General features: G+C 38.6%; 1 protein-coding gene across 8 annotated transcripts in view; it reads right to left on the reverse strand.

The window, feature by feature from the left end:
* CTNNA3 (catenin alpha 3) overlaps positions 1-16,919 on the reverse strand; it is a 1,860,557-nt gene that overhangs the window by 892,542 nt on the left and 951,096 nt on the right. For all 8 annotated transcript variants that reach the window (XR_009598595.1, XR_009598596.1, XM_004021400.6 and 5 more), the window contains one exon: positions 6,379-6,459. Coding sequence is in view for 6 of the 8 variants with exons in the window: in XM_004021400.6 (XP_004021449.1) it covers positions 6,379-6,459 (81 nt within the window). In the remaining 2 variants the exon portion in view is untranslated. The remainder of the gene's footprint in view (positions 1-6,378; positions 6,460-16,919) is intronic.

Raw genomic sequence — 16,919 nt, forward strand, 5'->3', positions numbered from 1 at the left:
TGATGTGACTGGAATATGGTGCTAAAGATTGAAATAGGATTTCCTTAGGCAGAATGGAAATAGTGAAAGGTATTTGAGGTAAAAAGAACAAAATTCAGACCGAAAAATTAAAAGATGACAGAAGGAAAAGGCCAGAAAATGGTGATTTGTGTTAGACGTGAGAGATTACCCTTAAGGTATAGCATGCAGTCAGCAGGCAGAGGGACATCTTCTCTTTTGAAAGCACCTTCACCCCACGCAAACAACAAACAGCACAGTTAATGCAACCAACCCACCCTTTTCTTACCATATCATCTCTCTTACTAATTTCTGATCATTTACCATCACATTCATAGCTATGATTACAGACTACATTAGAGGCCTTTGGTGCTTTACATCTCATCCACTGGACCAGTCTCTGATTCCAGCTGTTGTTCCTGGGGCCAATTCCATGTCCTCCAAAGACATGCCACCTCGAGTGCATTGCATGCTTCATTCTGTTATCCCTTCTCAGGGCCTGCTCCAAGTCTCTGTGAGATTCTCAGGTCAAGCACAAAGAGCCTGCAAGCTCTGGAAACTCAACACCACCAGAAGCCACCCTCATCCAATGGGGATGGGGGCTACTGGATAAAATTCTCAGCTTCCATCTACTGATCAGACAATTCTGGGAGACATTCTGTCCCTTCTCAGAGGTCCTTTAGCAACTTATGCCTATAGTGGCAACCTCAATAATATATCGGTTCCTCCTTTCCTGCCTGTTCTTTTATGCTTGAGGTTCTTTTACACTTGCTGCTAGTAATTACCTCTCAAAAAAAATGACCTGAATAAAAGCCTCAGTCTTTGGATCTGCTTTCAGGAGAATCCAATACATAGTAGTACATGCATCTGGTGTTAGTGCCGTTTGCTCACATAGCAGGTAACAGACTCCCCTGATGTCTTATGTAACTGCCCATTGATGATCGCGCTTTGCCACTTTTTGCAAAACACTCAGTTTAAAATTCTGCCATCTCCTGCATTACGGCTAGCCGTGAAAGAGGAAATGAGATAAAACTAAATGAACATGGGGGCAAGCTATGGAAGACACTGAACACTATGATAAGAAATTTCCTTTATATGTTCTGACATATTCATATGGAATTTTTTTCATTGAAATTGCACAGTCATCAATATCCATGTGTAACAACTAAGGAGGATCTATCTTGTTTATTTCTATACTATGTTCCTGCCAAGTGAAACAATTCATTCCTTTCATGTGGGTGAAAACCTTTAAAGAAGAATCCAGCATGCCAGTGTGAAAATAGGACAATCTTAGAAGCCACAGCACTTAAAGCTAAAGTTAGTGAGAGGACAATAGGAGTCAGAGGTATGTATTTTCAATAAATATCTGTTTGTGGTCAGGAATGAAATCTGCCAAGCACAAAACTAAATTGAGGGGTTTTCTACCTTTTCTCACTACAGTTTAATAGAGGCTTTGAGACATCAATTTTTCTATTTCCCACTGATGTAAATGGTTTGAGATCTCAAATAAAATACTATATTTCTCTACAGTGGAAACCCAAAGGGGGACCTATGTCTTAAAACTGTAAGAAAACCCTGCACACACTCACACCCCTACCAAATAAGGGAAGACAAAAATTGTGAGTAGAAGAGGAGTGAAAAGAAACGAAAATGTTCTAGTAAAGAATCATCCTCAGGAAACCATAAAACTTATATTTGTGTATATAAATGTCATTTTAAGTCAAGTAGCAAAATATGACTTTTAAAACTCAATTAATTATATAACATAGGAATAATGCAATAATTAATTCAGCATATACATGCTGTGCCAGCTTAATGAGATGTGTATCATATGGATACTTATTATTTGATGATGAGAATGATAAGGAGGAGGTATAAGAACCTACATATATTTTTATGAGTAGGCCCTGGTACTCCCAACAAAATTCTAAAAGAGATGGGAACACCAGACCACCTGACCTGCCTCCTGAGAAATCTGTATGCAGGTCAAGAAGCAATAATAAGAACTGGACATGGAACAACAGACTGGTTCCAAATTGGGAAAGGAGTACATCAAGGCTGTATAATGTCACCCTGCTTATTTAACTTATATGCAGAGTACATCATGAGAAATGCTGGGCTGGATGAAGCACAAGCTGGAATCAAGATTTCCGGGAGAAATATCAATAACCTCTGATATGCAGATGACACCACCCTTATGGCAGAAAGTGAAAAGGAACTAAACAGCGTCTTGATGAAAGTGAAAGAGGAGAGTGAAAAAGCTGACTTAAAACTCAACATTCAGAAAACTAAGATCATGGAACCCGGTCTCATCACTTCATGGCAAAAAGATGGGGAAACAATGGAAACAATGACAGACTAACTTTGGGGCTCCAAAATCACTGCAGATGGTGACCGCAGCCATGAAATTAAAAGACGCTTGTTCCTTTTAAGAAAAGTTATGACCAACCTAGACAGCATATTAAAAAAAAGCAGAGATATTACTTTGCCAACAAAGGTCTGTCAAGGCTATGGTTTTTCCTGTGGCCATGTATGGATGTGAGAGTTGGACTACAAAGAAGCTGAGTGCCGAAGAATTGATGCTTTTGAGCTGTGGTGTTGGAGAAGACTCTTGAGAGTCCCTTGGACTGCAAGGAGATCCAACCAGTCCATTCTGAAGGAGATCAGCCCTGAATATTCATTGGAAGGAATGATGCTGAAGTTGAAGCTCCAGTACTTTGGCCACCTCATGCGAAGAGTTGACTCATTGGAAAAGACTCTGATGCTGGGAGGGATTGGGGGCAGGAGGAGAAGGGGATGACCGAGGATGAGATGGCTGGATGGCATCACGGACTTGATGGACGTGAGTCTGAGTGAACTCCGGGAGATGGTGATGGACAGGGAGGCCTGGCTTGCTGCGATTCATGGGGTCGCAAAGAGTCGGGCACGACTGAGCGACTGAACTGAACTGAACTGAGCTGAAACCTCAGCTCTACCGTTTGCTGGGTAAACTGACTCACCTGAGGGATTCTGATAGTAATGCTATCGCATTGTTTCTTTTTTCAGGGATAAAATCCAATAATGTAAGTACTACAGTGGTCAGAGAGCTATGGAAAGCACTTGCTAAATGAGAGATGCTGTTATAACTATCATTTTAAGGATTTAAAATCCATTGTGAAGAAAAAGCCACTAAATAAGAGAAACACAAACAGAATATGGTTACTGCTTTAAAACAACTATCAATGCTATAAGCGCTCCAGGAAGAAAAAAAGAAGAATTCTAGCTGATAAAAATGGCAAAGGTTTCATGGCAGAAGTAGCATTCATATCTGTTTTAAACTTTCTCAATCAATTAGGAGTTGTATAGGGAATAAGCAGAACAAGTCAGGCACCAAGTTAAACAATCCTTATATACAAAGATGCATATGTGTCTGTAGGTAGAGATGGAAGTGTTGGGAAATTTAGTGATGAGTAAATACACCATCCAGAGGAAAGGTTAATGTGCTGGTGTGGTGAAGAGGAAAAACTAAAGGAAGAAAGCAAAAGAAGAATTATGAGAATTAAGTTGGGGCCAAATTACACAGAAGCTAAAACACAATGCCCATGACTTTTGTCTTTGTTCTTTAGTACAACAGCCAATGAAATCACAGAGCAAGAAAAGACAAATTATTTATTTGAAACAAAGGAACAATAAGTTACATGTAAGACATTTATCTATGTTACTCCAAAACGTATAATCTGCTTCTTCCCAGCTATGCCTAAGCAATCTATCTCATTCATTGCAGATGACACGGATCCTCTGAGCTAAAATGTTTCTGTATCGTCAATGGACAGGCTATGGGTAAACAAATGAATTCAAATGAATCAGCAGAGAGATGGGCTTTATTTTTTTTTAACTAAAAACAAACAAACAAACAAAAACCCACAGATCTAGAACAAGAATATTAAACATTCTGAAGAAAAACATTGTAAGGGTAGGGGCTTCCTCCTTCCTGCGTGAAAAGTATATAGAAGATGCTTAAAATCAACTGCCTAACAAATTTTGCAAGAAGAAGAAGAGGTGGAGATGACTCATGTTGCTTAGCTTTTATTATTGCCACAAGCATAAACATCACGATGGAAAATGAAATTCTTGGGAAGGCAAGCAAGGATCCTGAGAACAAATCATAGCAACTGCCTCAGCTCACATTGAAGACCATGGATGTCTCCAAAGACAGCTCCTGACAATCCCATCTTCCTATATACACACTCCACTTTTCCCGTAAGAGAATGTTTTTGCTTGTTCCTGTTGACCTGGAGCAGAATTTGTAGTATTCTGATCAATAGAATGTGGAGGAAATGATATCCTGGTGACTTTTGAGTTCAGGCATTAAGAGGGCCTGCAACTTCCATCTTTCTTCTCTTGGATCCTTGAACCAGCATGTAAGAAATCCAGACTCGCATGCTAGAGAGAAGCCACATGAATGGGGACTTGGGAGATTAGACACCACATGGAGAGAGGGAAAAAGAAGCAGCACTGATGTCTCATATACTGAGCCCTGAATCCAGACATCATTTTAACTACCAGCACATGGGAGACTGCAAGTGAAAATGCTATAGAAAGGGACCCCCTGACATCCCTACACAGCCAACCCATGGAATCATGAAACAATAAAGTGGTTGCTATTATTCTTGGTGCTTTGTTAAACAGCAATATTTAACCAAAAAATAATAAGATATGGACCTGTGAAACCACAGGAAATTTTCATAACTCTGGAACAGAGCAGTTCTCTATGAGCCTACTATTACACCCTTTTACTATGAAGTATTAATAACCCCATGCTCTTTCCCTATCTCACTGATGATGTGGGGTTGAAATCAAAGTATGATTTTGAGATAAAATATAAGATTCCTGGTTAAATTTGAATTTCAGATAAATACAGCTTTTTAAAAATATATATATATATGTATGTATAATTATGTTCCCATGCAATATTTGTTTGCTGTTAATCTGAAATTCAAATTTAACTGGGCATCCTGTACTTTGATTTGCTAAATCTGGTAATCCTACCCACAAAGGATTGCTTTATCTTTTTTTTTTTTTAAGATAAATAATGATTCCAAAAGCTTTGGAGGCATAAATGTACATCAATTCTTTGTGCATAACGTTGTTGAAGGCAGTCTAGAGATACTGGAATGAAAAACACAGTTGTTAAAAGCTCATAGTAACAAATTTTTCAAGTTCTGGGAAGAGCAGATGGGGTAGAATCCTGAAGACAGAGAATGAAAATTACACAGCTAACCGGGAGGATAGTCGTGGGGGTGAGAATTCCTGAGCTGGGTGTAGGTTATGGCTGGGTATTGGTTCGGTGTTCCTTCCTCAGGCAGGTCGCCTCACCCTAATGGCCTGCTTTCTCGTCTGCATCTTAAGACAGGTGGTGCTAAGCTCCTTTCAGCTCTAAGATTTCATGATTTTAAGTGCTGATAGTAGACATAGGATTTGCATTCAGATCAAAAACTTGAGAAACTGGAATTTCCCCAGCCTTCAAAATTGTGCTTTTACACAGCAAATAATACCTGGCTGAGGATCCCTATTTGTTCTATTTCCAAATCTACTTCTGAATTAAAAGATTGTTCAGGCCATTTTACTACATCTTCCCACTAAACCACAATAATATATTGCATTAAAAGCTTATGAGTGAAACGTTTTTGCCCTTCTTTTATAAGTTAATGGTGACCAAGTTAAAGCTGTATGTGCAAAAGAACTCCAGTTATTAAATAGCAGAAAGGAACAGAAAGCAAAAGTCTTAAAAAATGACTAAGTCTTCATATTTCTGGAGGAATAAAAATATAACTTATGGCATAATACTAGACTTCTCTTATACTTAACAAATCCTTTCTAATCCTATGTTCCTGATAACCTAAGGTTAAAAGGAGCCTTAAACAGGAATTAATTTCTGAAGCATCCTGAAGAGTTAGAAGGGGAAATTGGTAAGGTCTCCAAATGACTAGCTGTTTCCTCTAAACATCTGGATAATAAACTCAGATTTTCATCTAATATAATCAATTTACCAACAGTCTCTAAAAATTTACTATGTTCCAGGCACTCGGAGGCATTTCATTTCAACCTCATAGCCCTATCATGTATTATTAATTCCATTTTCTGGGTCTGGAGAGGCTTAGAAAGGTGAAATCTGTTCCTGACATCTCATAACTGATGACAGCAGGGCCAGCATTTGAAAGTAACCCTGCCTGATATTGTCACTTTCTTCTACTTTATGTTTGCCACAAAAATGGGTGAGTTATGTAAATGTGGAAAGTATATTTTCACTGTTCTTGCTCTGTGTTCTAAATTAATTTGAAAAGAAAAAAAAAAAGGTTCCTTCTACTTGGTGTTTGTCTCCATATCTTTCTCTTCACTCACCTGTCTGCGAAGGTCTCTTGTCTTCTTACACATATTTTCTATTGCAATATTGAGGGTATTACTCCTCTCCTTTTTTCCAGTCTGCAAGGGAGAAAAAAAAATGGTATAAGCAATGGTATTGAATTACTCTTTATCACTTAGCAATCTGCTTTCTAAATTTCCTGAAAATAACAGCTTGAACATTCAAGAATAGGTCTCAAAACTGCTATGATACTGCATATGATTCATGAGTACTTCACTGAAGAGTAAGTTTGAATGGTGATTAAAGTTCACATTATTTTCTTCTTTAAGCTTCTGTAATATTTTTGATATAGGGTTGGGCTGCATTCAGTGTGGCAGTAGGCAGAGCATTATCTCCAAGAAACCATGATCTTCATTCTTAACAAGTTGACTCTTTAACTGCAAAGCATGCAATTAGCTTAAAAGCATTAGATGCCCAATTTGTCAACTTCTGTGGGAGTTTCTGAAGTCATTTTCGTGGTGTATTGTGTAAGTTATGCAGAGCCATATTGGAGTTTTGCTAAACACTAAATAAAATATGCAGTGCAAATTCATACAATTTGCAAAAGTTGACCACAAATTTAGCTGACAATATTCCAAGAACAAATTGTTTCAAGTAAAAACTGGACGCTGTTTTTGGCTCTTTGGGATAATTTGTGCAACACCTTCTTGTCCTTTAAGCCGAACAGTTCTATTATATCCTTAACCTAAATCTTTAGGCTATTAAGCACATAGAGAGTCACCTTGGTTGGTATTTTCTACATATTACTTTTGTGGGAGACAACTGAATTGAATCTAATCATACTTTTCTAGTGATATCTTATATAAAAGAGATTGAAAAAGAATCATTATGTGTTTCACCTCTAGGAATATTGCTACTATTTAAAATTACAAACTAAAAGGGCTCTTGACAGGAGACCTTGAAAATCAGGAAAGCAAGTTTAAGCAGCTGATAACTGAAGGAGTTTACATCATGGATGGTATGAAAGGGCATTGAGAGGAAGCATAGAACATTAGGCAATCTGCCATACACTGCTCCCAATGACTGAACTCATATATGAATCCATATCTCCAAGTGGAAAGACTCCTTTATAAGAAGCTCAAGACCATCTATACTCTACCCATATCTGTGTTTTTAGTCCAATCTTCTGCCACATCATTTTAAGTCCTATTCTTTACAGTAATAATATTTCTATACATTTCTCTCTCTTCTCCCAAGTTCTTAGATATATCTTTGACTGAAGCAAGTGTCTCCCCATATCATTTTCTATTAAAATCCTACCTGTTTCATAATGGTTTCCACTCAGAGTTACCCCCCAATACCTGTGCTCAAAAGTAAGCCCTTACTTCTGCTTGTTCTGATAAAATGTTCTGATAGCATTTGTAAAATTTCCCAAAATGCTCATTTTGTTTCTGTACAGGTTAATCACCTTTACAATAACGTTAGAATCTTGATGTTGGCAAATATATCTTTTTTTTTTAATTCTTGAAAGTAACTTATATGCTGCTGCTGCTACTAAGTAGCTTCAGTCGTGTCCGACTCTGTGCGACCCCATAGATAGCAACCCACTAGGCTCCACTGTCCCTGGGATTCTCCAGGCAAGAACACTTGAGTGGGTTGCCATTTCCTTCTCCAATGCATGAAAGTGAAAGGTGAAAGTGAAGTCGCTCAGTCATGTTCTACTCTTCATGACCCCATGGACTGCAGCCCACCAGGCTCCTCCGTCCGTGGGATTTTCCAGGCAAGAGTACTGGAGTGGGGTGCTATCGCCTTCTCCAAATTTATTAAATAGTATTGACTAATTTATAAATAAACAACTTGATTCAAAACACAACATAGTTTTATTAAGAACCTACTATAAGAGATTTTAGCATCTGCTCATCAAGGCACAACTAAAATCCTCTGATAGCCAAGGTTGCTGGTACCCATGTAAACCTCAGCTAGATCTAGCTTTGCTCAGCAGTAACATTACTGATATTTATGATTCAAAAGCATTATCATTTAAGCCCCTTCAGTACACAGAAAGTTATGGGGCATCCACAGACCAGTCTACTAAATTCCAGTAACAATGCTCAGGCACTATGACAGCCAACAATTGACCCCACACATCTACAGATACCTCGTGGGGGAAACACAGTAGGTTATTAAGCCCTTTACCACATTTTCTTTTTGAGAGTGAGTATACAGTGTGTGCATGATGGACACTGTCTCCAATGAATGAAGTGGGGAAAGGAAGAAGGGAGAAAGTAGGAGAGATAAATATAATTCTAAATGTCAGAGCAGTAAGGCCATGGTGGCAATTACTTGGATTGCCACCAGTACAGTAGGCTATAAGACAGTTTCAATTTTACCTAAAGAATCTATCCCTTATTCTCTAGTTTAATGCAATGCTAGCTCTTGATTATCTCTTTCCACTTCACAAAAGCAGACACCGTCAGTCGGAGGAAGGAATAGGACAGACCAAGAGACACCTCCCACCCCAACACACACAGGCATCAGGAATAACACGAAAGATTTCTGTGGTGTTGGTCATAAAAACTCACTAGTTTCTGTGATATGATTCATCAGAACAATTAAAAGATGTCAAGTTTCTCAGAGTTAACAGCAATGACATAGAAAACTTTAACAAAGGATGACAGTGGGTGACAGCATAAAGTGATTAAATAAGGACTACAAAGATGATTTCCTAATTTCTCCTCAGAGTTTCCCCTTAGTTTAAAAGGTTTAATTGGGTCAAAGACATTTTGTTCTCCAGATAATAAAAAACAGTCACTATAATTTCAAGCAATATAAAGCTTTCCTTTCTCTCATCCCTGTGTTCCCATCCCCATCCCCGACATTTCTTCTCTTTCACTCCCAGCTTTTTATGGGGTCCTTGCTCTGTTTATACAGATTTATTTGGCTCAGTCAAGCCATTTTATGCCTCTTTAATCCTTTTGCATGGCATAAAAATAAATAAAGCAAGAAGAAATAGCCCCATCCTACTTAAAAGCCCTCATTCCTTCTGTTTTCAAAGCCGAAACAAATCATCAAGCAATGAGCTGGGACTGAAGGTGAATTGTGTGTGCTGAAGTAAGGGACCGAAAGGGCAGGATATTAAAACATAATCACAGCTAACAGTCAAGAGCTGCCTGTATTCCCAATGCTCAGAAGAGAAGCTGCCCCTCAAAGGAAGCTTTAACGGAACATTTAGGGTCAGCACAGTCCTACTAATGGAAAAATGTACCACTTACAGTAAAAGGCGAGGAGAAAAACTCGGAAAACACAGCACAGATCAGCACTGTACAGGGAAAGCAATCATATTCTTCATCAGTAAATACACTGCCAGGAAAGACTATCTCAAAAAGAACAGTTTTACACGGTTCAATACAGGATACAGGATGCTTGGGGCTGGTGCACTGGGATGACCCAGAGAGATGATATGGGGAGGGTGGTGGGAGGGGGGTTCAGGATAGGGAACTCATGTACACCCGTGGTGGATTCATGTTAATGTGCGGCAAAACTAATACAGTATTGTAAAGTAAAAATAAAATAAAATAAAGAGCCAAAAAAAAAAAAAAGCCAACACAAGTAAAAACAAAAAAAAAAACAGTTGAGTACAGACTTCATTCAATGAAACTCCATTATTTCATTATTGAATATAATAATTTTATTATGAATATTATAACTTTGTGAATGCTATAATATGAATAGTCATAATATTATGAATATTTTGACTGAGCAAAATAAATCTGGATAAACCGAGCAAGGACCCAATAAAACGTTGGAGTGCAAGAGAAGAAAGGTAGGGTAAGGGGATGGAAACACAGGAAAGAGAAAAAGGAAACCTGCCCCAATGTGATCTAGCCATATAAATCTTCACTATGAGTCTTCCCGTGAATTCCGTTTAACCATTGCTCCCATACAACTACCGCAGTCAATTACACTCTCTCATGTGGTTCCCTAAAGCTACCTACATATTTGGAAAACATCGCTACATAAATAAACTCTCCTTGAATTATCTGAGTTTGAGTGTTTCATCTGTATCATGTTTGGGACCCTGGCTAGGGAGGACTTTCTAACACTGCATTGTTCAATATGATAGCTAACAGTCATATGTGGCTATTCAAATTAAATAGTATTAAAAATTTGATTCTTCAGTTTATTTTAAAATGAACAATAGCCACATGTGTCTAGTGGCTTCTGTGCTGTACAGCACAGATACCTATCTCTTATCTCAGAAAGCTGTATTCAACAGCACTGTTCCAAAATATACCTTTGTTTATTCAAATGTATAATGAGTTCCTACTTTTTCACAAGTCACCTTTTATTTGAGAATAAAATAATGAGCAAGAAATAAACAAACAAACAAACAAACAAAAAAACAACAACAACTCTCAAGATGTAAAGCAAAGAAACTAGAGATCTAATTCTGTCCTCTTTGTTCCCAAAATCTTCCCTCTACTCCCATTTCTCATGGAATTAAGAACAAACTTTTGATCACAGTGTTCAAAGTCCCACAGGATCTACTCCCATATTTATTCATTGAACATTAATGAGGTACGTTAATGAATCTTTTATTTTCTAGGCAATACACAATCACAGCTTGGGAACTCAGAGCAGATGAGTTACAGATAGAATTTTATTTCAAATATACCAGTCTGGCTAGAGTTTGAAGAATGTACTGATATTTGAGGAGATTAAGAAGGCAATGGCACCCCACTCCAGTACTCTTGCCTGGAAAACCCCATGGATGGAAGAGCCCGGTGGGCTGCAGTCCATGGGGTCGCAGGGAGTCAGACACGACTGAGCAACTTCCCTTTCACTTTTCACTTTCACGCATTGGAGAAGGAAATGGCAACCCACTCCAGTGTTCTTGCCTGGAGAATCCCAGGGACGGGGGAGCCTGGTGGGCTGCTGTCTATGGGGTCACACAGAGTCGGACACGACTGAAGTGACTTAGCATCAAGAATAGAGACACACCAAAGAATTAGATGGTTGCAGCAACAGTCCACAGGAGAGAAGAAAAGTGTGAAAATTAAAGCAGTGGCTGTCATGAAACTGAGCAGGACCCAGTGGGGTACTGGGCATGGAAGCCTTCTGTGTCCATTTCTCATTTGTAGGGAACAGACTCATACTTCCATGAGTTCCAAACAGCAAATTCAAACAGATGCTAATCAAGGAAGGGAGGGGATACATAGACAACGGAGGAGTAGACAAGAAACAGTCAGTCAGCTCAGTTCAATCACTCAGTCTAGTCTGACTCTTTTGACCCCATGGATTGTAGCATGCCAGGCTTCCCTTCCATCACCAATTCCCAGAGCTTGCTCAAACTCATGTTCATCGAGTCAGTGATGCAATCTAACCATCTCATCCTCTGTCGTCCCCCTCTCTTCCCACCTTCAATCTTCTCAGCAGCAGGGTCTTTTCCAATGAGTCAGTTCTTCGCATCAGGTGGCCAAAGTATTAGAGTCTCAGCTTTAGCATCAGTCCTTCCAATGAATGTTCAGGACTGATTTCCTTTAGGATGGACTGGTTGGATCTCCTTGCAGTCCAAGGGACTCTCAAGAGTCTTCTCCAACACCACAGTTCAAAAGCATCAATTCTTCAGTGCTCAGCTTTCTTTATAGTACAATTCTCACATCCATATATGACTACTGGAAAAACCATAGTGTTGACTAGATGGACCATTGTCGGCAAAGTAATGTCTCTGCTTTTTAATATGCTGTCTAGGTTTGTCATAGCTTTTCTTCCAAGGAGCAAGTGTCTTTTAATTTCATGGCTGCAGTCAACATCTGCAGTAATTTTGGAGCCCAAGAAAATAAAGGCTGTCACTGTTTCCATTGTTTCCCCATCTATTTGCCATGAAGTAATGGACTAGATGCCATGAAGTAATGGACCAGATGCCATGATCTTAGTTTTGTGAATGTTGAGTTTTAAGCCAGGTTTTTCACTCTCCTCTTTCACTTTCATCAAGAGGCTCTTTAGTTCCTCTTCACTTTTTGCCATAAGGGTGGTGTCATCTGCATATCTGAAGTTATTGATATTTATCCCAGCAATCTTGATTTCAGCTTGTGCTTTCATCCAGCCTTGCATTTCACATGATGTACTCTGCATATAAGTTAAATAAGCAGGGTGACAATATACAGCCTTGATGTAGTATTTTTCAGTTTGGAACCAGCCTGCTTTTCCATGTTTGGTTCTAACTGTTGCTTCTTGACCTGCATATAGATTTCTCAGGAGGCAGGTCAAGTGGTCTGGTATTTCCATCTCTTGAAGAATTTTCCAGTTTGTTGTGATCTACAGTCAGAAGCTTTGGCATAACCAATAAAGCAGAAGTAGATACTTTTCTCAAATTCTGTTGCTTTTTCTATGATCCAACAGATATTGGCAATTTTATCTATGGCTCCTCTGCCTTTTCTAAATCCAGCTTGAACATCTGGAAGTTCACAGTTCAGGTACTGTTGAAGCCTGACTTGAAGAATTTTGAGCATTACTTGCTAGCCCGTGAGATTAATGCAATTGTGTAGTAGTTTGAACATTCTTTTGCATTGCCTTTCTTTGATATTGAAATGAAAGCTGACTTTTTGCAGCCCTGTGGCCACTGTTGAGTTTTCCAAATGTGCTGGCATATAAAGTGCATCACTTTCACAGCATCATCTTTTAGGATTTGAAATAGTTCAACTGGAATTCCATCACCTCCACTAGCTTTGTTCCTAGTGATGCTTCCTAAGGACAACTTGAGTTCGCATTCCAGGATGTCTGGCTCTAGGTGAGTGATCACACCATCGTGGTCATGATTATCCGGGTCATGAAGATCTTTTTGTACAGTTCTTCTGTGTATTCTTGCCACCTTTTCTTAATATCTTCTCCTTCTGTTAGATCCATACCATCTCTGTCCTTTATTGTGCCCATCTTTGCATGAAATGTTCCCTTGGTATCTCTAATTTTCTTGAAGAGATCTTTAGTCTTTCCCACAAGAAACAATAGTGCAGCCCTGGGGCAGGGTCCTGGTTCTTCCTCAAGGGATAAACATAATAGTATCTTTCAGGTCTGCAGAACGAAAACCCCCACCGAAGGAAAGATGTTCCAAGAGAATGTCACAGTTTGATAAGCTTGAGAAACTCATCAGGAGGCCACCTGAGGCCAGGTTAAAGGAGTGCAGGCCCTGCCCACACTGACCCTCATCAGCAACTCTACCCTTGAACTTTTGCTATAAAAGAAAGAAAAGAAAGAAAGTGAAGTTGCTCAGTTGTGTCCGACTCTTTGAGATCCTATGGACTGTAACCTACCAGGCTCCTCTGTCCATGGGATTCTCCAGGCAAGAATACTGGAGTGGGTTGCCATTTAAACACTTCACCAAATCCTTCAAGGTTGGGACATAGTTTTGAGAGGCATGATCCTCCTGTGTCCCCCTCTGCCTGGCAAAGCAATAAATATATTCTTTTCTATGTACTCAAAACTCTGCTTCCAAGATTCAGTTCAGCACCAGTGCTCAAAGGCTGAGTTTTCAGCGCCAGTCAGGAAGAAGAAAATAGCCTTAAAGACTCTGAATGAGTAACTTGGGCAGGATGATGCTGGCAGATGCTGGAGGGTGAAGAAAAGAAAACACTATCTCTCACTAGACTGTACAGTCCTTGAGGGAGAGAAACTCTGTACATGTAATTGTCCCTCATATTACCTAGCACAGCGCTTGCACATAGTAAAATCTCAGAGGTTATTTTTTTGATAAATAGAGGAAAGATGGAATGATCCTTGGCAAATCCCATAATATTTATAGACCTTAATTTCTATACCCATAAAATGAAGATTTTTCCCAAATTGTTCCCATATTTCCAACTTTAAAGTTCCATAAAAGGGCCATGTTATCTTTAAAAATTATAGAATATGCTACTGTTTTGCACAATTTCTTGCATAGGCAGTTGTTTAAAGTGTGTTGGAAACATGTTTACACAATATAAATCTGCAATGGTACAGATAAAAGAAGACATTTGAAATAGGAAGCCCATGATGCTGACCTCACAAATACTAGGAAGTCTCAAATATTAAGGGATGAGGTTAAAAGCAAATGAAAAGTTATCTAACTCATAGTCGAAAGAAAATTTTATTTGTGCAGACAGAAAACCTATACAGAGTTTAAAAACCAAGAAAAATTTGTTGTTATTATTTTGTTATATTTTCTATTTGCTTTTTAAATGTATGCCATTTTATTCAACCTTTTAAAATGACACATTTCCCTTTAAAGGGGAAATCTTTATTTCATAGTAAAGATGAATTTTGATGCCCTTAAATTAGTTCCTCTCTACAGATATAGTTTTAAAATATTTTATGCTTAACACATAGCAGAGGAACAGATTCTAGTTCACATTTTGGGGGCATGGAAGACATACAAATAGACAAACATAAAAACTGAATTATCTCCTAGAATGGCATGGCAGAAAAACATCCTAAAATAGTATCCTAAAAAATCTTTCTGAAGCAAGGTTTGTGCTATGAAAATGAAATTAGAACAAACAAAAATTTAACTCTCAGACTTGAAATGAGGTTTTTAAAATAACTTTATAAGAACAGAATGACTTAGCTATCAAGGGAAACTGTTTGAAGATTGCAAGTGTCTTGAACTTTCATAGTGTTTGGGAAAGTAGGATGCCACCCCAGGTAGCTGCCTGCTGGGGTGGAACTGGGAGGCAGTGAGGGGGAACCAACTATGTCAAATATCTGCCACAGCTAAGTACTTTACACGCATCTTCCCAGATGCCATTCACAGTCATTCTTCACACATTTGCACATGAAGATACTGAAGCTCAGTAAGTTTAAATACTTACCCCACCAGGAGGAAACCTAGTACAGGATTAAATTGACCTGAGTCTAATCTCATACTTTATCTACCACACCTGAATGAGCAGTAACTTAAACCCAAATTAATATTTTATATAAATTTATATCTTAAAAATAATTAGAGGAGTAGTGTAGAAGTTTATGGAGTCAGTTAAAATTGTTTGAATCTGTGCTCCATCACTTGATGGCTATGTGTCCTTGGACAAATTAATCTCTCAAAGTTTTAGTTTTCTTACCAACTAAAGATAATATAGAATATTTTTTCATAGATAAATCAAGATAATATAGCAATTCTATCATAGGGTTATCATAAAGAATAAAGAGATGAAGGTTGTACATGTTATGGCAAGTAGTAAGGGCTCAAGGCATGTTAGCAGTTATTACTGTATTTATCAAGAGTGTCATCATTGTTAAAACACTTGCATTTCCCTATGCTTTCCAAACACTAAACCTTTATCTTGGAATACACTCATCAGTTCTTATTCAACAGGAAAATTCTTAATTCATAACTCAAACTCAGTCCAAGCACCTCAATCCTCTCTTCCGAGGATTGTCCTCAATCAAAACCATGCAATTAAAAAATAAGACACAAAAATCAGTTCTATTTGCAATTTTTTAAGGAATCTCCACACTGTTCTCCATAGTGGCTGTACTAGTTTGCATTCCCACCAACAGTGTAAGAGGGTTCCCTTTTCTCCACACCCTCTCCAGCATTTATTGCTTGCAGACTTTTGGATCGCAGCCATTCTGACTGGTGTGAAGTGGTACCTCGCTGTGGTTTTGATTTGCATTTCTCTAATAATGAGTGATGTTGAGCATCTTTTCATGTGTTTGTTAGCCATCCATATGTCTTCTTTGGAGAAATGTCTATTTAGTTCTTTGGCCCATTTTTTGATTTGGTCGTTTATTTTTCTGGAATTGAGCTGCATAAGTTGCTTGTATATTTTTGAGCCTGTATGCGAGACAACAAAGAGGCACAGATGTGTAGAGTGGACTTTTGGACTCTGAGGGAGAGGGAGAGGGTGGGATGATTTGGGAGAATGGCATTGAAACATGTATACTATCATGTAAGAAACGAATCGCCAGTCTACATCCGATGCAGGATACAGGATGCTTGGGGCTGGTGCACGGGGATGACCCAGAGAGATGTTATGGGAAGGGAGGTGGGAGGGGGTTTATGTTTGGGAACGCAAGTACACCCATGGTGGATTCATGTCAATGTATGGCAAAACCAATACAGTATTGTAAAGTAAAATAAAGTAAAAATTAAAATTAAAAATTAAAAAAGACATAAAAATCAAAACCCCTCTCATCTGTATTTCTATTAGGATCTATGAAACTTTTTGTCATCTTTTTTTTTGTTTTTTTTTAATATAAATGTATTTATTTTAATTGGAGGTTAATTACTTTGCAATATTGTATTGGTTTTGCCATACATCAACATGTATCCACCACAGGTATACACATGTTCCCCATCCTGAACCCCCCTCCCTCCTCCCTCCCAAACCATCCCTCTGGGTCATCTCAGTACACAAGCCCCAAGCATCCAGTATCATGCATTGAACCTGGGCTGGCGACTCATTTCATATATGATATTATACATGTTTCAATGCCATTCTCCAGAATCATCTCACCCTCTCCCTCCCCCACAGAGTCCAAAAGACTGTTCTATACATCTGTGTCTCTTTGCTGTCTCGCATACAGGGTTATCATTACCATCTTT

This window comes from Ovis aries, chromosome 25 (genome assembly GCF_016772045.2).
Source record: "Ovis aries strain OAR_USU_Benz2616 breed Rambouillet chromosome 25, ARS-UI_Ramb_v3.0, whole genome shotgun sequence".
In the NCBI taxonomy this organism is placed as follows: Eukaryota; Metazoa; Chordata; class Mammalia; order Artiodactyla; family Bovidae; genus Ovis; species Ovis aries.